Consider the following 20,387-nt stretch of genomic DNA (forward strand, 5'->3'; position numbering starts at 1 on the left):
AACACCAGCCTGAGTCAGAGAAGAATCCCGGTGCTGTGGAAAACATCCTGCCTTGTTCCAGTGCCTAAAAAACCACAACCAGCTGAACCAAAAGACTACAGACCAGTCGCCCTGACATCTCACGTCATGAAAGTCCTGGAGAGACTCTTACTGGCTCACCTCAGCAAGCAGGTGAACACCTTTCAGGACCCATTACAGTTTGCATACCGTAATGGGCTTGGGGTTGAAGATGCCATCATATACCTGCTTCAGAGAGCCCACTCTCATCTGGACCAGTCAGGCAGCACTTTGAGGGTCATGTTCTTTGATTTCTCAAGTGCTTTTAATACGATTCAGCCTGCTCTGCTGTGTGAGAAGCTGCAGAAATTCCAGGTGGATCCCTCCACAACCACCTGGATTTACGACTACCTCACAAACAGACCACAGTTTGTGAGACTGAAAGGTTGTGTGTCTGAGATGGTGGTCAGCTGCACTGGAACACCACAAGGGACTGTACTTTCACCATTTCTATTCACGCTGTACACCTCAGACTTCCAGTACAACTCTGAGTTCTGTCATCTGCAGAAATACTCTGATGACTCAGCAGTTGTTGGGTGTATCAGTGATGGACAAGAAGCAGAGTACAGAGAACTGGTCGGTCAGTTTGTGAAATGGTGCGGTGACAATCATCTCATCTTGAATACCAAGAAAACAAAGGAGATGATTGTTGACTTCAGGAGGAACAAGAACACACATAGATGTGTTTCCATCATGGGAGAGGAGGTGGAGGTGGTGGAGGAATACAAGTACCTTGGAGTTCAGCTGGACAACAGACTTGAGTGGAAAAGCAACACTGAGTACATTTACAAGAAAGGTCAGAGCAGACTCTACTTCTTAAGGAAGCTGAGATCTTTTAACGTCTGCACCAAAATGTTGCAAATGTTCTACAGGTCTGTTGTTGAAAGTGCAATCAGCTTTGCAGCAATCTGCCGGGGCAGCGGCATCAGAACCAGAGACTTGAAAAGAATTAACAAACTGATCAAGAAAGCTGGTTCTGTGCTTGGAGTAACTCTGGAGCCGCTGGAGGTGATCATCAAAAAAAGAATTCTGTACAAGCTGACGAAGATAATGGAAGATCCTTCACACCCTCTACACAACGGCGTGACGAAACAACAGAGTGTGTTCAGTGGGAGGCTTGTTCAAGTCCGATGCAAGACAGAGAGATACAGAAGATCCTTCCTTCCAGCAGCTATCAGGCTGAAGAACAAAGCCCTTAATTAATTAATGTGATTGTTTGAAAAAAAAAATTACTACTACTACAATATTGAATTTCCCTTTGGGATTAATAAAGTATTTTTCATTTCATTTCATTCATTTCATAATACACTGTTATCTCATATCACACATGTGATACATATGCAACATATAGTTGGTCAGCTCTGGAAACACCGTCAACTCTGTTAGTTTAAAAAAAAATGTATATAATAAATTCATCCTTGACTTGACCGGAACCGGTCAGAAGTAAAAGCCTCAGTACATGAAATTTGAAAGTATTTCATAAGTTTTTTTAACACCGTTTTTAGGGAAAATGTCAGCTGTCACAGCAACTTTTCAGTTGTGTTGTGGTAAAATCAGTTTTTAACTTAGGAGACTTGAAGTTGAATAAATAGATGTAAAGGCACAAGTTGCTTTTTGGGAAGACATGTTTTTGAATCATATGAAATTGGAAGTTATAGTTGTGTTGGTTTTGGAAATAGTTGACCCAACCTGCCTCCCTCCGGTGGGACGTGCCCCGGAACACCTCAGGTCCAGGATGCATCCAGACCAGATGCCCGAGCCGCCTCATCTGGCTCCTCTCCATGGGGAGGAGCAGCGGCTCTACTCTTCTGAGCCCTTACTGGATGACCGGGCTCCTCAGCCGAAGACGCCGCACCGATCCCCGTCTCCCGCTCCGTCCTTCCCTCACCCCCCATACGTGAATGCCTCCCTGTGTGACCTGATCATATATGATTGTGTGTTATATTAGCATATCGTGCAAAAGCATTGCTTTAGAAAGCCTTTAAGTAAATAGATGAAAGAGCCCTGTCTCTTTCTGACTTTGTGGCTGTCACGTACAGCTGTGCTGCGGGACCCAAAATGCAGGCCGACGAGGCAGGAGACAAGAGTAAGGGGGAAAAAGCAAGGTTTTTTTTTTTTCTTATTTTGAATTTATTAATTAAATAATAGATGACATAATGACAATGATAATAACATATATCTATATTGTAATTATTATCATATAACATATTATTTTTATTTTATTATTTTTACAACAGAAACATGCAAAAAACAACCAAACCAGTGAACTCCTAACAATGTGAATTGATAAAAAAAACACAGGGGGGGGGACAACAGGCAGAGAACAAAACAGGAAACCAGTGTTACAAACACACACAACCCCACAACAGAAACCCCAAAACCATAAAAGTATCCCCACCACCAAACCAAAAGTCAGGGTGCACAGTAAGAGCTGAGACCTGACACGATCCTCACCTCCAACTCAGCTGCGAAGCATGAGCAGAGTCTCGGGTGCCGTAATGGAATGGGGTGTAAAGAGTGCGGATGACTGCCCATGAGGAGAGCTGAGCAGCAGTGGCAGAGGGTCAGAATCAGCTCCTCCGCCGGGGCTGGCGACAGACGCCCTCTGTTCTCCTTTCTGACTGAAACAGTGCTCTGTCCATCGCATGTAGAGGCCAACTTGGCCTGCTCAGAGCCAAACAGCTCCTCTGACTGCATCGCTGGGCTCTCTGTTCCTGGGACAATCCTGGGAGGTGACTCGGTTTTTGAGTCTTTCTGTGGACAAGACAGACGCTCAGGTAGAGTCGTGGACGGGGGCTGGGTGACTGGCCAGCGCTCACAAGGAGCGCTGAGCAGAAGTGGCAGAAGTGCAGCTGCTCAGCCGGAACTGGCGTCGGACGCCTGGCCAGGGTGAAGCGGACCTCCAGCGGAGCAGTGTAGCAGTGGCAGAGCATAATGTTAGTTGCTGGAGACTGAGCATGTCTCCTCAGGAGAGTTGAGCAGCGGTGGCAGAGGTCCACCTGCTGCTCTGCGTAGGGTTCCGGGACTCCAGTTGGACGCCCTCCGGTCCCCTGTGGCCTTCCAGCCTCGTGGAAGCGCACCTCCAGCCGAGCTGAGTCGCACAGACACAGCCACGGCTGGATGGCTGGAGACTGGGCGGCGGTGATGAGCAGAGCCGAGCAGCAGTGGCACAGCTCTGTCCGCTGCTCTCCGGAGGCCTCTGGGAGCGGGGCTGGCTGCTCCTGGACGGTGGTGGGCCTGGAAAAGGGAGGTTGAAACGTTGAGGTTGATTACTTTGAATGGAATGATATTATGAGGTGTGCTTCTTTAATTTCTTGTTCTGTTCTTTGATGTGTGAAGGCTTTTAAAGTGTTGTTTTTAACGTGCATCATTTGGTAGGTTCAGCACTTTGTGTTGCTTTGTGCATGAAAAATTGTTCTCTGAATAAAATTCTGATGGTTTTCCGGGCCTTATTACTAAATTATTACATAACTTATTAACTATGAATATGTGGAAACCTCTTTATTCAGTGCATGTGGATGGGAATCAAGGTGAAAACAAGAATATTCTACTTACTCTCTCCGTGTGTGTGTGTATGCGGTTCTCATGTTCACTGTAGATTGCGTGAATTGCCGGGGGGGGGGGGGGGGGGGGGGGGGGGGGGGCACACATTGGTGGAAGAGAAAAGAAAACACAATTTTTATTCCGGAACACACTTTCTACCAAGCACCAAACAAGCAAAGGTCTTCTTTAAAAAGCTAACAACCAATTTATTAAACACGGGCTGACCGCACCACGACACCTCTAGCCAGTTAGCCAGTGAACCTGAGTTGATGTAGCATGCGGTTATATAGTATAGTATATATAGTATATTCGCTGTTCCCCACGGGCACTGAATGCAGTTGGCTAACTTTAACCCATAAGCACATAAGCACAACTTTTCCTGCAGAAAAAGTGCTTCATACCGACTTGTATTCTGCTGCGGTGACGTTTGAGATGTCGAGTGCGGCCGACCTGAGTGCAAACGGTGGTGCGTCATCAAATTGCTTCCCAGGCCACTCCCCCACTTGCTGAGCAGGTCTCACGCAGCGACAAAGTAACGGCATTAAAATGATAATGAATCCAAGAAGTAAATGTATGATTAAAAATTAAAAATAATAACATACATATGTAATTCAAAATATGACAGGGACATTGCCCGACCAGGCGTCTATTTTCTTAGATTACTAGACAAGACGGAGGACGGGTCACGAATCTGCGCTGTTGCTGTTGCTGGCGCTCTGAATTAAATTAAAATATAAATTAATACATTTTCATAGATAGATAGATAGATAGATAGATAGATAGATTATTTTTCTTTGGTGGTGGTTACTTTGTGGCAGTTTCTCACGTTCGCCCCTACAGGCGGAAATGGTATGTACCAGCTGTTCGGGTAATTAAGGGAGCGGCGGAGCACGGGACAGACGGAGATCAGCTCGAACACCGTGAAGGATGACGTCTCCTGTGTAAGTAAAGTGTTGTTCTTACAAAGTTAAGCTTAAATGTGACTGTTTAGCTCATAGCAAGTTCGCTGTGCCAAAAGGCAAATTGTTTTTTTTTTTCTCTTTGTAAGTTCGAAATATTTGCATTAATAAACGCGTTATTGCACTGTCGACACGGTGAGCTCGTGCTGTGGTGGTGCATGGTGCATTTTTTATCCATTTATCTCCCTTTTTTTGTCAGTGGAAATGTCATTTTCGAAGTTAGCCGTTGACACGGGCACCAATGAAGCCTGCGCCATCACAGTCTTTGAAATTGGAAAGTTTATTGGTCCCCGCTCAGATGCTTGAAAGAGTTCACTGGCAATATCCTTAAAATTGGCTAAGGCTTTGCGGCCATCCCGTGTGCACGTGTCTTCAAGGTGCACATGTTTAAGTGAGCACAACTGTTTTTTCTGGTCGACGCCAAAAAATGAATTAACGCGTTATTGCACTCTGGACACGGTGAGCTCGTGCTGTGGTGGTGCATGGTGCATTTTTCATCCATTTATCTCCCTTTTTTTGTCAGTGAAAATGTCATTTTCGAAGTTAGCCGTTGACACGGGCACCAATGAAGCCTGCGCCATCACAGTCTTTGAAATTGGAAAGTTTATTGGTCCCCGCTCAGATGCTTAAAAGAGTGTGACCTTTGACAAGCGTTTATTGTGTGCTGTGTTCCAGACGTGAGAGAAGGTTGTTTTTGCTGTGCCCCGTGTGCAACAAGACCCAGGGACAACTGTCCGTGCATTTGAGGAGGGTGTGCATGAAGGAAGCCCCCGCTCAGGCTCTCGCCGACACACTGGAGACAGCCAAGATGCAAGCAACAGATATATTGAAGTTTGGCCGCGTCTTCTCTTATGGCAAGCTGCAGAAGATCATCGCAGATGCCGAGCCACTGAGCAGGTTGGCGTTTGTGCGCAGGCACGGGGAGAAGGGCATGTGGCATTATCTTGCATTTTGTACACTAAATCAATGCACAATTATTCTTTGAACCTAGGACTGTTGTTGTTTAGACCTGAAGGATTTGAAGCAATTACACATGGCCTGCATTTACATATGATGACAGTTGGTGCGCAGTTGCGTGTGTACACGTGTCAGAAAATGAAAGGACGTAATGACGATATTAGCTGTGCACAGCTTTTCTCATCATCCACTGCCAGTCATCACATTTCTCTCACAGGTTGATCGAGGAGTTGCGCTCCCGACACATGGTGGTGACAGGCATCCCGCCCCCCCCGCAAAACCCAGAAATGTTGCCCTCCACCAGCGAAGGAAACCAGCCACCGCTGGACGACGGAGGGGGGAGGGCACCTACAGAAAGTCCTTGCAACCCCACTACCAGCGAAGCCCCTCTCAGGTGACAAATTTAGTTTTGCCACTTAAACCGTTAGTTGGGATTTACACAAATAACAAAATGTGCATGACTTTCCTCAATTGTGTCCCAGGGAAAAAGAGGGGTCGAAGAAAGCCAGGCAGCTCATGAAACAGACAGGCTTGTCCCACAAGCACTCTGGGGACGACCCACTGCTGAAGGCGTTTTCCGATCACTTAGAAAAAACGCAGAAGCACAAGTACTTTCAACAAGATGTAAGTGTGCAGTTTTGAACCCGCCCGCATACATAGATTTAAAGTAAAGTAAATGTCTGTCTCTCTCTCTCTCTCTCTCTTTGTTTTTCAGGTCGATAACGTTGCGAGATTCCTATACCACATGGACTCGAGTCACCCATCGCTGGGTTTTGTCAGCGTGTGGGTAAAGACGCTGGACTTCATAAGTGAACTTGAAATAATCGGTCTGTCCAAGCAGACACAAGTGAATTATTTAAAGAGCATCAGAAAGTAAGTGTCATTTTTTTCCTTGGATCAGCAGTAGGTAGTTCTTTCTTGCCGTTTAAAATGAAACGTGATACACAGCACAACAGAGGTCACTAACAAGCAGGACCCAGAACCTGTCCCACATGGGCCTGGAGTTAAGATTTAAAATTTGGTATGGGTGCCTTCATTTCACTTGGCTTAACTTTCACATTGTTCGCGGTAGTGCTTCAAAAACACGCAGACCAATTGCATGTGAGGTGCGGTATATACACTCACACACTCACACACACATACATATATATGTGTGTATGTGTGTGTCATAAAATGTCATTTGATGTGGCGGGCCTTAGCTCCAAAGGTTGTTCCCTGATTGGACCTCTTTAAATTATAGTTGAGTACCCCTGCACTATTTCTAATGAGCTATACTGTCATAGCGCTTTACTAGTCATAGAAAGTTTATTTAGTCCATTGTCTTGCACAAGGAGGCTGCGGCATAAAGGCTGGAGACGCCTGGCATCAATTCGCCGGCACTCCAGTTGATAGACCACTGCTCTTGCACCTGAGCACAGAAGACATATTAAAGTAACTGTGGAAGTTGTTTGATCTGTCATTGTCCTGATCGTCATTGCCAAGGAGAAGCCATTCTCAACTGACTTAGCTGGTTAACAAGAAGGTTATCACAAATTGTCCCCTGCCTCCTCAAAAGTCAACCCTATTGTAAAAACCCCCAAGGTCCACTCAGGCCTAAGACGTAATGGCAGCTACCTGGAAGCAGGCTGTAGGGCGTAGCGTGTATTCCTCATCATTGTGCACAGGTTCGATTCACCCTCGCCCGGTGTTTTGACGTGTGTGTTGGGAACTTCAGCGGTGGGTTTTAAAGGTGGTTTTGGGCATGTGATAGAGAGCATCAGCGCTTCTTCTTACAGATTCCTCAGGTATCAGACTGCCCACACAGACCTGGCATCCAAGGACGGGGTGCTGTATCAGCAGTCGCAGAGCTATTTGGTTTCTCTGGACCAGCTGATCCGGTCTCACAAGAGAGACGGAAACAGCAAAAGCCCACGGAGGCAAGTTCTGCCATCTGCCACCATTCCACACCAATGTTGTAAGCAACTGATGTGGAATTAGTTTTGAAAGACAGAGCGTTTTGTTTGCTTTATTTTGCAGGTCCGCCACAATGGAGGAGGACGAGCCAACCGTTTATGATTGCCAGGCTGTGCTCAGAGCTGCCAAGCAGGATTTCGTGGCAGTGCTGAAGAAAGCATCATCAAAAAGCAGGAAGCCCGAGATCTGGGAATGTTCACTGGCCACGTCTTATCTGCAGGCGGCCCTCCTACTGAAGCACCTGCAGCCACCGACTGCGGTGGAGCACATGACGGTCAGTGGAGTTTTTGTCCAGGCTCTGTTTTTCCCACTGAAGCTCGAGTCGTTGTCTCTCACTGGCAATCCTTTTCCATTCACGTGTCGAGTCCAGATAGAGGACTGGTTTCAGAGGCAGAGGGCTGGAGGAGATGGGTATGCAGTGGTTGCTGTCAAAACCAAAAAAGTCAGCACAAGGTTCGCCCTGACACAAGAGGAGGAAGATGTAAGCGGAATGATGCAAGCAGTTTTTAGGTGGTGAAACGTTTAACAGTGTTGTAATGAACTTTGACCCCCCCCCCCCCCCCCCCCCCCCCCCTCTCTCTCTCTCCCGCAAGTGGTTTCAGACATATTTCACTCTGGTGCGGCCCCTCCTTTTCAGCACCGCGACTGGCAAGAGGAAGCTGGACGACCTGGAGGCAGAAGACAGGTTTTTCCTCTCCACCGCAGGGGTGCCCATCCATAGTGCCAGCAACGACCTGGAGCGGCTACAGGCAAAGTAATGTTACTGCACATGGGAAGTGCCTAGTTGTTCACGTGAGAACTAAGAGTCATTCTCACAAATTTGTTTCCATTTTGATTTTTAGATACAAACTGGAGAAGGTGTCCAGCCAGCTTGCTCACAAAGCCTACCGTGCTGCCATCCGGAGAGTCCCAGTCCAAGAAAAGTCCCAGGCTGCGGATCAGACCCCAGACACCTCCAGCGAAAGAGGCAACCTGGAGGATGTGATCGCGGCAAGAGCCCTGCTGGACAAGCTAACTAGCGAACCCAGGTATGCAAGCTCTTTCAGCACGCAAAATAATGTTTTGTGTTTCATGTTTATGTGAACTTACACATGCTTGCATATATATATGTACACACACACACACACACATATATATATAGAGATATAAATGTGTGTGTATATGTATATATATATATATGTGTGTGTGTGTGTGTGTGGAAATACCAGCTGAGCCGGTCACAGAACAACGGGAGAGGCATGGGGTGAGGAGAAGGCAGCCGCTGCAGGCGTTTTTAGTGAAAAATGTGACTTAACCCCCAGTTGTTCTTTCTCATTTATCTCTTTTCCAGCCCTGGCTGTCTTGGGGAGTCCCTGTCGTCTCCCACCGCTCCACCATGTTCACAAATGACCCTTCAGGCAGCGTTTGACCAGCTTCTTCAGTCACATCCCGTCACTCTGGATGGGAAGCTTCCGAGCAAGGCTGTGCGCTACCAGCTGTCACCGAGACACCATCGGAGGCTCTACGAGCGTTGGGCGGCTCAGCAAAGGGAGCTGCGTATCCAGCATGCAGTTTGTGAGTCTGATTTTACTGAATGTGTGAGGATGTATCAGATTCAAAGTTTGCCGCAAAGTCAGTGCAATTCCCTCATGTTTGTGCATTTCTCATTTCATTTGCACAGCCCACTTCCCAAAGCGCCAGCCCACAAAGCCACGCTTGGCAAGCTGGATTAAGAAGCAGGCCTGGAAGAACGCGCCTACTACTTCCAGTATCCTGGCCGCATGGAGACCCTCCCACTCCATGGAGGACCTCACAGATTCTGAGCACATCCGTCATCTGGTCAAAACCCAGAACTGGAGGGGGCTTCACATAACACAAACTGAAGGAAAAGGAATGGGGGTGACAGTCACGCGGACGTTCCATTTAGGGGAGGTCATTTGTGACTACCACGGCAAACTGATCTCAGGCAAAGAGGGGCAGGAGGTCCACAAGGCCACGGACCCCGACCACACAGGTTACATGTTCTTTTATAAACGAGGCGAAAAGCAGATGTGCATCGACGCGCACCTGCCTCGTTGTGACTGCCACCCCGAAAAAGACACTCTTGGCCGTCTTATAAACCACGGGTCCACCGCTCAAGCTAACGTAAAGCCCAGACTAGTTAGCATGGACATAGATGGGGTGGAGCGGGACGTCATCCTCTTCATCGCTCTCAAAACAATTTGTGTGGGCGAAGAGGTCCTGTTCCACTATGGGGTGGAAAAGAGCTCCTTTGGTGGCGAGGGCTTAGACTTGGAGTGGTTGTAAATGTGGCCAGCAGTTGAAGGAGCAGAAACACTGTCGTTTCATTTGAGTGCTGCTGTTTTCCATTTTTTTTGTTTTCCCTTGCATGTAGTGTAAGTAGCTCTAGACTGTTCATTGAAGTTTCATAAGTGTTTATATTTATGCATATATATATATATATATTTTGCTGTTTGTGTACATAGATTGCATGTTTTACTTAGTAATTTCTGTGTGATTAATTGTGGTTTTACCATATATAGATTCATTTGCAGTGCTGCTGTGTTCCTTTTTGTTGTTTTCCCTTGCATGTAGTTTAAGTAGCTCTAGACTGTTCATTGAAGTTTCATAAGTGCTTATATTTATGCATATATATATATATATATATATATTGCTGTTTGTGTACATAGATTGCATGTTTTTCTTAGTAATTTCTGTGTGATTAATTGTGGTTTTACCATATATAGATTCATTTGGAGTGCTGCTGTGTTCCTTTTTGTTGTTTTCCCTTGCATGTAGTTTAAGTAGCTCTAGACTGTTCATCAAAGTTTCATAAGTGTTTATATTTATGCATATATATATATATATATATATATTTTGCTGTTTGTGTACATAGATTGCATGTTTTTCTTAGTAATTTCTGTGTGAGTAATTGCGGTTTTACCATATATAGATGCATTTGGAGTGCTGCTGTTTTCCTTTTTGTTGTTTTCCCTTGCATGTAGTTTAAGTAGCTCTAGACTGTTCATTGAAGTGTTATAAGTTATTGTTTAGATGTTTTTTTCTTTGCTGTTTGTGTATATATACATTACTTGTTCATCTTAGTGTGTCATGTGTGAATAACTGTGGTTTTGAAAGGTTAATACATTTTTTGAAAGAAATCGGTCATCAGTTTGTCATTCATGAAGTCAATGAATCACTTTATGATCTACATATTATAAAGCGAAGCAATTAGAAGAGGAAGAAGTCCAAGGCAAATTTATTTGAACAGGCACATTTGTTGTACACGACAAATCCCAGTGCTTTGCACGGAACATTACAGCACGGTGCAGAAAGGAGTAACCAGTGCATTACCAAAAAAGAGGAAAAGACAAACAGTTCAAATGAGACAGACAACATGCAAGAAATCATGTCCCACTGTGGGGAACGGCAGTTTGAGAACATCCAGTCTCTACACTCCAGCTGATTTGGACTCGTACACAAGAGCTAGTCCCATGCCGCGGAGGACAGGCGGGCATGTTCATACACAGCTAAACAACAGATAACAGCCATAACTGAACGGCTGCAGGCCTGCGCATTTCCATTTATTGGAAGGGAACCTTTATCCTCTGACACTGCAGCCCAGACCGCTGATGAAAAGCAGTTTCAAGTCCTTCAGCACCATCTAGTGACCAAAGCACTACCACTGCGCTGCTCCAGTTTGTCCAAATGATGGCTTCTGTTGGCCTCCGGATTGAGTTGAGTTGTCCACGGAAAGCCTGCCCCAGGGGAGAATTGAAGACTTGTGTGTGTGTCACATTGGCAATTCTGAATGTACAGCCCCCTCCACTGGGCTAGGGTGTCTGCTGGATGTCGCACAGGTCCGGATTCATTCGCCACCAGTGCTTAGATCTGTCAGGCCTGATCTGAGGTCGGCGTGCCCTCGGCTGTGGTGCAGACAGGCATTGGACCTGGGTTCATAATGCAGGTCTGGGTAGCCTCAGCACCTACGATGCCATGCCCCAGACCTGGGTCAGGATCCAGGTCCGGGTGCCCTCACCACCTATGATGACATGCCTCAGACCTGGGTTCATGATCCAGGTCCGGGTGGCGGCAGCTCAGGCGGTGAGAGGTCTCAGACCTGGGTCAGGATCCAGGTCCGGGTGCCCTCAGCACGTACGATGACATGCCTCAGACCTGGGTCAGGATCCAGGTCGGGGTGCCCTCAGCACATACGATGACATGCCTCAGACCCGGGTCAGGATCCAGGGGTTGGGGAGGGAGAGAGAGCGCGTAAAGCTCCGCAGCCGGAGCACCGGCCACCCCACTCCTGTTTCCGGAGGGCCCCCGCTCCCGGCCGCAGGCCACCTGTTCCAGGTAGGAAACATCAGCCATCATACAGAGCTTTAACAATATGACGGGGGATAAGGGCGAAGAGTTCGGGCCCTTCCCCTGAAGGGGTTGGGCTGTGCACGGTCCATCCCTTGGCGCAAACCACCATCCCCACCTTGGTTACGGTAGGTAGGACGCTGGCGTCTCCTCCCATAATACACCGTCTGCCACTGATCCCCCATGCTGCTTTTATCCTTCAGATGAGGTAAGCTTTGTTATATTTATTTTAATATTTATGTATAGTGTGACTGTATTTATTATATGAATGTATATGAAGTATGAGAGTGGTTTTTGAAAGTAAACAGAAATCAATATAAAATTAAAAGTAAAAGTAAAGCAAAATAAAGCTGTTTTTTTTAGAAAAATAAAGAAATCAAATTGTTTTAATGAAATCAAATATTTATACGTGCCTCAGGCAACGTTTCGACCAGAAATGGTCTTCCTCAGGCCTGTGAGGCACACACAAATAAAGAAAAAAGTTGGCTGGCTGGCTGGCTGCTTTGACAAATGGGAGATGTTGTCTCTTCAAGTGTCAGAGCTAGAATGAGCTCTCCCTCCTGAGTCAGCCCCTTTTATAGACTCTGCTCCGCCTCCCCTCCCTCTTCTTCCCGATCTTCGAAATCCCTGTATGGCCGTTTTTTTCAGTGTTTTCCTGTTCTTAAAATTGATTTTAATGCGAATTTGTTTAGCAAAAATTATTTTAACCCAGTGGTTGTGATGATTTTAATGCCAATTATTTTACAATGGATGAATTCAATAATTAATGTTAATTTATTAATATATGTAAAAAAATCCTGTATTTATTTAGGACAACATGCAAGTATCAGGACAAGGGAAGACGGAGGAGAAGATGGGGTCAGGATGGGGATTGACTAGGGGTCCAAAATGTTAGGTTTAGGTAAAAATGTCAGGGCAAGGGATAAGGAGGAAAAACAAATAGGGGTCAAAGGTTAGGGTTAGGGAAAAATGCCCGGGGAGGGGGATAATGAGGGTTAGGGATGAAAGAAAAATCCCTTCTCCCGAAGGGGAAGGAGTGTGCACGGTCCATCCCCCCAGGGACCCTTTCCCCCAAATGGTTGCGGTTACGGCGTCGGCCGTACCGCACTTCTGTCCAGCCCTCCATGGCTGACAGGATTGTAAATATAAATAAAATAAGTTGTCTTGATTTGTTTTTTTATTTGTTTTTTCTAAAAAAATTGAATGAGTTTTAAAATAATAATCGAGCTTAAACAACAAAGGTAGGTGTGCCAAAAAACCAACTAAAATGAAAAAGCGACGACGTTTCGACTTGAATGTGTCTTCCTCAGGTCGAAAATAAAGAAAAAACAAAGAAAAGGCACACAAATAACTATTAAGGCTGGCTACAGGCTAAAGGCTCTGTGATGCAGCAGCAACGTCTGAGTGATGTGCTCACCACGAGAGCTGAGCACAGAATGAGCTCTCTCGCTGCTGCTGCTGCTTTTATCCCCTCTGCTCTAGTTCGTGTTCTCGGTTGTTTTTTAACATTATGCTCCCCTAAAATGAATTAACCCCCTACCCACTGGTTTTTAACAATTTTTAACACCATTTTTCAGTTTTTATAGTCCAATTAGCTATTTTAAATGTAAAATTATGAATTTAAAATTAAGAATTTTTAACCCTTTTTATTCCGAATATTTTTTTTAATATATAATTTAGGTATGAAATGAAATGAAGACATTGGGGTAAAACAAATAAAATTATTGGGGTTAATGCCATTAAGGTTTGGATTAGGTCAAAGGTCAAGAGTAGGGCTAAGGGATTTGTGAGGTTAGGGTTAGGGTAAGGGTTAGGGTTAGGGGTTAGGGATTGGCGTCTTTTCTCGATGACTCCCCCTGAATCAGCAAAATAACCGAAACAGTTTGGATAGGGAGCCAAAGGCAATGCACGGGCCACCGCCTGTCACTCTGGGTCTCAACCTCCTATGGAGTCCATCCCATAGAGGAGAGGAAGAAAGGAAAGAAAATGTTGGAGCCAGTGAAGGGAGCAAAGGGCGACTGGATTTTGGCTTCCTGTTTTGGAGAGTCTTTGCAGTTGCGGACCTTTAGGTCTTTTGCACAATAATTTAAGCTGAAATTGGGATTACTGGATTTTGGCTTCTTGGTTTGGAGAGTCTTTGCAGTTGCGGACATTTAGGTCTATTGCACTATAATAGAAGCTGAAGTTGGACCTACTGGATTTTGGTTCCCTGTTTAGGAGAGCTTTTTACAGTTGCGGGCACTTTGGTGATTTGTACTATAATTAAAGCTGAAGCTGGGTACATATCCTGTTTGATGGGCGAAAATTTAGGACACATCATCAGTAGTGGACCCTGGGATCACGGGGTGTTTCGGCCATTATCACTAGACACCCTCACCCAAGGGAGGCCCCGCCGAGGTTGATCAAGCCCCGGAGTGTGTCCCATGACCAATTAGGTTTTGCTGTTTTGCCTTATTTGAGAAGGATCCAGGTGGTTTTGTTTGGCGCATTATTTTGGATTTAGTCTTCATCAGTAAAGTGTGGCCAATTGGGCCTTTGGAGTGGAAACAGCTGAAGGTAATAAGGTCCAGGAGGTGCTGTTTGAACGTCTTTTATTGAGATTCGCTTTAAGGAGGAAACAAAGTGGCTACTTTTCGGGTTAGGCACCGAGAGCGAGTGGTTAGGTTTAGGGCAAAAATACAGGGCCAGGCATAGGATTTAGTTAAGGGTTAAACATTGAGAGCGAGTGGTTAGGTTTAGGAATAAAATACAGGGCAAGGCACAAGATTTAGCCAGTGCTACTGTGTAAAGTTGGCTGCAAAAAGCAGTTGGATTAATGGTGAAAGTTAGAGCTAAGAGCCTTTTTGCCTTATGTAATAACACGGGGGGTCTGGGATTGCGCACTCGGTGAAGGAAGAATACCACTGGCCAGGGCCATGGCATTCAGTCAAGGCCCCCTCCAGCAACTCCGTTTGGGGACTGAGGGGCCCCCCCGGGGGAAGGACGAGGACCAGCCGCAGCGAGCTGCTGCCTTCCACGCCCCCCCAGGTCGTTACGGCCCCCCGTGTGCCCCAGTGCCCCCCCGGGGAGAGTGAGCGGGACCAGCCGCAGCAAGGTGCTGCCTTCCCGACCCTCACCAGGGTAACGGGTGTCCCGGACCAGCCGCAGCGAGCTGCTGCCTTCCGGGGATTCCCAGGCACCCAGAGGGTCAGCCGAAAGGAGGCCCTGTGTTCCATACACCGCACAACCCCAGGAGCCTGCGATTGAATTGTGAGAGTGTGTGGTAGAGCTTACCCCCCTAGCGCCTACGGGGTCGGAACGCCGTCCACGTCCCTATACCTTTGACTGGGGAAAAAGTGCCGTTTTCGGCCGTTTTCGGGAGCCCTGCGCGGGCTCCCCCGGAGACGCACGGCGGCGTGCCTGGTATCCACGCGTTCGTCCGGGTCTCCTCTACGCTACGGGAAGGCAGGGCGCGCGTACCCCCGGGCGGTGACCCCGAAATAAATCCTCAAAGAGGGGGACGCAAACGCAGTTGCGCGCTGCGTCCACCGGAGGGCGGGATTCCCAACACCCATTCAGCCCGGAAAGTGGGTTTCCCCTGAACTGGCGTGTGTGAAATTCACAGGACGGGTTCTTTGGACGGGTCAGAACCGGTCCGGAGAGTTTCGTGTCTGTGGGGCAACGCCGTTCTTAGAACCGAGCTTTTAAGTACCGTGTCCTCGGCCCTATACCTGAACATGGGCCGGACGTACCGAGCCGCGGACAGCGGCCTCTGGCGGGGCCGTTTCGGAACCGATCGGGCCGAAACTCGCAGGACACGTGCGGGGGTCCTCTGCGCACACGCCCTGTAAATTTCAGCCCTCTAGAGCAAGGCGTTCGCCAGTAATGGTCCGAAAACCTCTCGGCGGCCATCTTGAAAAGTTCGGCCGTTCCGAGACATTGACGGAAGGAAAGGGGCTATGGCGAGCTCATTTCTGGACAGATTGGTCTGAAATCAGTGTGGCCGTGTGACTGGACCTCCTGGACCCCGTGTGTGGAGTTTCAGCTTTCTACGTGACCGCAGGACTACGCTAGGTCCGTGTACACGAAGTGGACCTAAGGCTGCCATTGTAAAGTCTCAGCCGTGGACACCAGTTTCTGTTGGACATAACGGTGGACATATGTGAACGGATCGATCTGAAATTAAAGTCACACAAGCACGGGGGGATGCTGAACACATATCTGGAGTTTCATCCATTTCTGTCCGGGAGAAATTTATTTATTTGCTCCAACGTGACGGCAGCCATCTTGCGTCAAAGTCATCTCCAAAGTGCATTTAGCGATCTTTTTCTACAGGTCTGATCCTCACCAAACTTCACACACCTGTTTGGAATAGTTCAAGGACCCCAAATATTAATTCCCATCCATTTCGGAGCATATTTGGGGAAGTTATGACCTCTTGTACACGGGTGAGACTTGACATTAAAAAGCCAGGTCGACTTCGTGGACAGCGGCTATAACTCGGTAATTTCTGGACAGATCGGTATGAAATCAGTGTGGCCGTGTGAGTGGACCTCCAGGAGTCTGAATCTGGAGTTTCAGCTTTCTACGTGCACGTACGGCCGAGTTATAATCGTGTCCTTGAACTCGACCTGAGTTTGAATGGCAAGTATCAGACGTGTACACCTGTTTCAAAGTGTCATAACCGGACTGTACTTTGTCCGATTTGTTTCAAACTTGGAGCACTTGTTTGGCCTTCAACAAGGACCTTAAATATGAATTCCCATCCATTTCGGGGCATATTTGGGGAAGTTATGACCTCTTGTACACGGGTGAGACTTTGCATTAAAAGTCCAGGTCGACTTCGTGGACAGCGGCTGTAACTCGGTAATTTCTGGACAGATCGGTATGAAATCAGTGTGGCCGTGTGAGTGGACCTCCAGGACCTTAAATATGAATTCCCATCCATTTCGGAGCATATTTGGGGAAGTTATGGCCTCTTGTACACGAGTAGGAATTTATTATGGGGCCGTCAGTTGCGGTTCGTGGACAGAGGCTGTTACTCGGTCATTTCTGGACAGATCGGTATGAAATCGGTGTGACAGACTCTTTCGATGTTGGGAAAGATCTGTGAATTTTTTCAGAATTTTCTGGCCAGCTTTTTTGCCGTTACAAGCCCCAGTTGTTAGACCGGGGACCAGCGGAAAACGCTGGCCGGCATCAGAGCACTGTGCAGCGGATAGAAGGCTGAGTAACGTCGGGGCCGCGTCCGGAGGCCACAGCGCAGGCATTTCTGCACGGATCGAGCTGAAATCGGTGTGACAGACTCGTTGGATGTTGAGGAACATGTGTAAATTATTTCATAATTTTCTGACTGGCGGTTTCTCCGTTATTAGCCCGACTTGGTCGACCGGGGACCAGCGGAAGACGCTGGCCGGCATCAGAGCACTGTGCAGCGGATAGAAGGCTGAGTAACGTCGGGGCCGCGTCCGGAGGCCACAGCGCAGGCATTTCTGCACGGATCGAGCTGAAATCGGTGTGACAGACTCGTTGGATGTTGAGGAACATGTGTAAATTATTTCATAATTTTCTGACTGGCGGTTTCTCCGTTATTAGCCCGACTTGGTCGACCGGGGACCAGCGGAAGACGCTGGCCGGCATCAGAGCACTGTGCAGCGGATAGAAGGCTGAGTAACGTCGGGGCCGCGTCCGGAGGCCACAGCGCAGGCATTTCTGCACGGATCGAGCTGAAATCGGTGTGACAGACTCGTTGGATGTTGAGGAACATGTGTAAATTATTTCATAATTTTCTGACTGGCGGTTTCTCCGTTATTAGCCCGACTTGGTCGACCGGGGGACCAGCGGAAGACGCTGGCCGGCATCAGAGCACTGTGCAGCGGATAGAAGGCTGAGTAACGTCGGGGCCGCGTCCGGAGGCCACAGCGCAGGCATTTCTGCACGGATCGAGCTGAAATCGGTGTGACAGACTCGTTGGATGTTGAGGAACATGTGTAAATTATTTCATAATTTTCTGACTGGCGGTTTCTCCGTTATTAGCCCGACTTGGTCGACCGGGGACCAGCGGAAGACGCTGGCCGGCATCAGAGCACTGTGCAGCGGATAGAAGGCTGAGTAACGCTCGGGCCCGCTTCAGAGGCCACAGCGCAGGCATTTCTGCACGGATCGAGCTGAGAATCGCAGGGTCTACTTTTGGGACATTTGGGGACATGTGTGATACTTCTCAGCCCGGTCCCGTCTACCAAATTGGAGAAAAGCACCGGGGGAAGTCCGCGACGGACACGCGGCCAGAACCGGCTCATATCTCCACGGATCCAGCTGAAATCAATGTGACACAAGCACGGGGGGTTTGGGAACATAAATCTGGAGTTTCATCCATTTCTGTCCAGGAGAAATGTATTTATTTGATCGAACGTGAGGGCCTCCATCTTGCATTAAAGTCATCTCCAAAGTGCATTTAACGATCTTTTTCTGCTGGTCTGATCCTCACCAAACTTCACACACCTGTTGGGAATAGTTCAAGGACCCCAAATATTAATTTTCATCCATTTTGGTTAAGATTTGGGGAAGTTATGGCCTCTTGTACACGAGTAGGGATTTATTATGGGGCCGTCAGGTGAGGTTTGTGGACAGAGGCTGTAACTAAGTTATTTTTGGAGATATCGATGTGATATTGATAACACACACTCAGGGGGCCCTTCTGAGCTAGCCTATCAAGTTTCAGCAATCTAGGACCAAGTATGACCAAGTTACAGCCCGCGTCCACCACCTGTAACTGGACATTGGGTCCCGGTTCCAGGTGGTGGACGCGGGCTGTAACTGGGTCCAACGTGGTCCTGGTGGGCTGAAACTCGCTAGGTGGACTCGGGGGAGTCCACTGAGTGTGTGGTATCAGTTTCAGCACGATATCTTAAGAAATGACCGAGTTATAGCCCGTGTCCACGTCCTGGAATTGGACATTGGGTCCCGGTTCCAGGACGTGGACACGGGCTGTAACTTGGTGATTTATGGTCCCAGGAGGCTGAAACTCGCTGGGGGGGCTCATGTACGTCCCCTCAGTGTGTGGTATCAGTTTCAGCACGATATCTTAAAAAATGACCGAGTTATAGCCTGCGTCCACGTCTAATACTTTCCATTATAAGTCAGGTCAGGTTCGTGGACAGAGGCTGTAACTCGGTCATTTTTAGAGATATCGATCTGGGAATGATATCACACACTCAGGGGGCTCAACTGAGTCAGCCTACCAAGTTTCAGGTCTCTAGGACCAAGTATGACCAAGTTACAGCCTGCGTCCACGAACCCCACTTGACCATACAATGTAAAGTATTAGACGTGGACAGAAGCTGTAACTCGGTCATTTCTGGACAGATCGACCTGATATTGATATCACACACTCAGGGGGCCCTTCTGAGCCAGCCTACCAAGTTTCAGGTCTCTAGGACAAAGTATGACCAAGTTACAGCCTCTGTCCACGTCTAATACTTTCCATTATAAGTCAGGTCAGGTTCGTGGACAGAGGCTGTAACTCGGTCATTTTTAGAGATATCGATCTGGGAATGATATCACACACTCAGGGGGCTCAACTGAGTCAGCCTACCAAGTTTCAGGTCTCTAGGACCAAGTATGACCAAGTTACAGCCTGCGTCCACGAACCCCACTTGACCATACAATGTAAAGTATTAGACGTGGACAGAAGCTGTAACTCGGTCATTTCTGGACAGATCGACCTGATATTGATATCACACACTCAGGGGGCCCTTCTGAGCCAGCCTACCAAGTTTCAGGTCTCTAGGACAAAGTATGACCAAGTTACAGCCTCTGTCCACGTCTAATACTTTCCATTATAAGTCAGGTCAGGTTCGTGGACAGAGGCTGTAACTCGGTCATTTTTAGAGATATCGATCTGGGAATGATATCACACACTCAGGGGGCTCAACTGAGTCAGCCTACCAAGTTTCAGGTCTCTAGGACCAAGTTTGACCAAGATACAGCCTGCGTCCACGAACCCCACCTGACCATACAATACAAAGTATTAGACGTGGACAGAAGCTGTAACTTGGTCATTTTTAGAGATATCAATCTGGGAATGATATCACACACTCAGGGGGCCCTTCTGAGTCAGCCTACCAAGTTTCAGGCCTCTAGGACCAAGTTTGACCAAGTTACAGCCTTCGTCCACGTCTAATACTTTCCATTATAAGTCAGGTGCAGTTCGTGGACAGAGGCTGTAACTCGGTCAAACAAGGTCCCAGGAGGCTGAAACTCACTACGTGGACTCAGGGGAGTCCCCTGAGTGTGTGGTATGAGTTTCAGCCCGATATCTCCATGTTTGACCAAGTTATAGCCCGTGTCCACGAACCCCACCTGAAATTGAATGGAAAGTATTAGACGTGGACAGAGGCTGTAACTTGGTCAAACAAGGTCCCAGGAGGCTGAAACTCACTACGTGGACTCAGGGGAGTCCCCTGAGTGTGTGGTATGAGTTTCAGCCCGATATCTCCATGTTTGACCAAGTTACAGCCTCTGTCCACGTCTAATACTTTCCATTATAAGTCAGGTGAGGTTCGTGGACACGGGCTGTAACTTGGTCAATCA

At 47.6% G+C, this 20,387-nt stretch overlaps 1 protein-coding gene across 1 annotated transcript; it reads left to right on the forward strand.

The window, feature by feature from the left end:
- The first annotated feature begins 6,032 nt into the window (after window positions 1-6,032).
- On the forward strand, window positions 6,033-9,755 carry LOC121628474. Its single transcript, XM_041967506.1, has 9 exons — window positions 6,033-6,140; window positions 6,232-6,389; window positions 7,292-7,432; window positions 7,533-7,743; window positions 7,840-7,950; window positions 8,063-8,223; window positions 8,312-8,497; window positions 8,800-9,023; window positions 9,130-9,755. Exons 1-9 carry the CDS (start codon window positions 6,033-6,035, stop codon window positions 9,753-9,755), a joined length of 1,926 nt encoding a protein of 641 aa, XP_041823440.1.
- Window positions 9,756-20,387: the final 10,632 nt, after the last annotated feature.

This window comes from Melanotaenia boesemani, chromosome 2 (genome assembly GCF_017639745.1).
Source record: "Melanotaenia boesemani isolate fMelBoe1 chromosome 2, fMelBoe1.pri, whole genome shotgun sequence".
Taxonomy (NCBI): Eukaryota; Metazoa; Chordata; class Actinopteri; order Atheriniformes; family Melanotaeniidae; genus Melanotaenia; species Melanotaenia boesemani.

Coding starts and splice junctions, on each gene's coding strand:
- LOC121628474 (XM_041967506.1), top strand. CDS start 6,033: ATGAAACAGACAGGCTTGTCCCACAAGCACTCTGGGGACGACCCACTG. Junction 7,433..7,532: donor AACAGCAAAAGCCCACGGAG/GCAAGTTCTGCC, acceptor TTTATTTTGCAG/GTCCGCCACAATGGAGGAGG. Junction 7,744..7,839: donor CTGCGGTGGAGCACATGACG/GTCAGTGGAGTT, acceptor TGTCGAGTCCAG/ATAGAGGACTGGTTTCAGAG.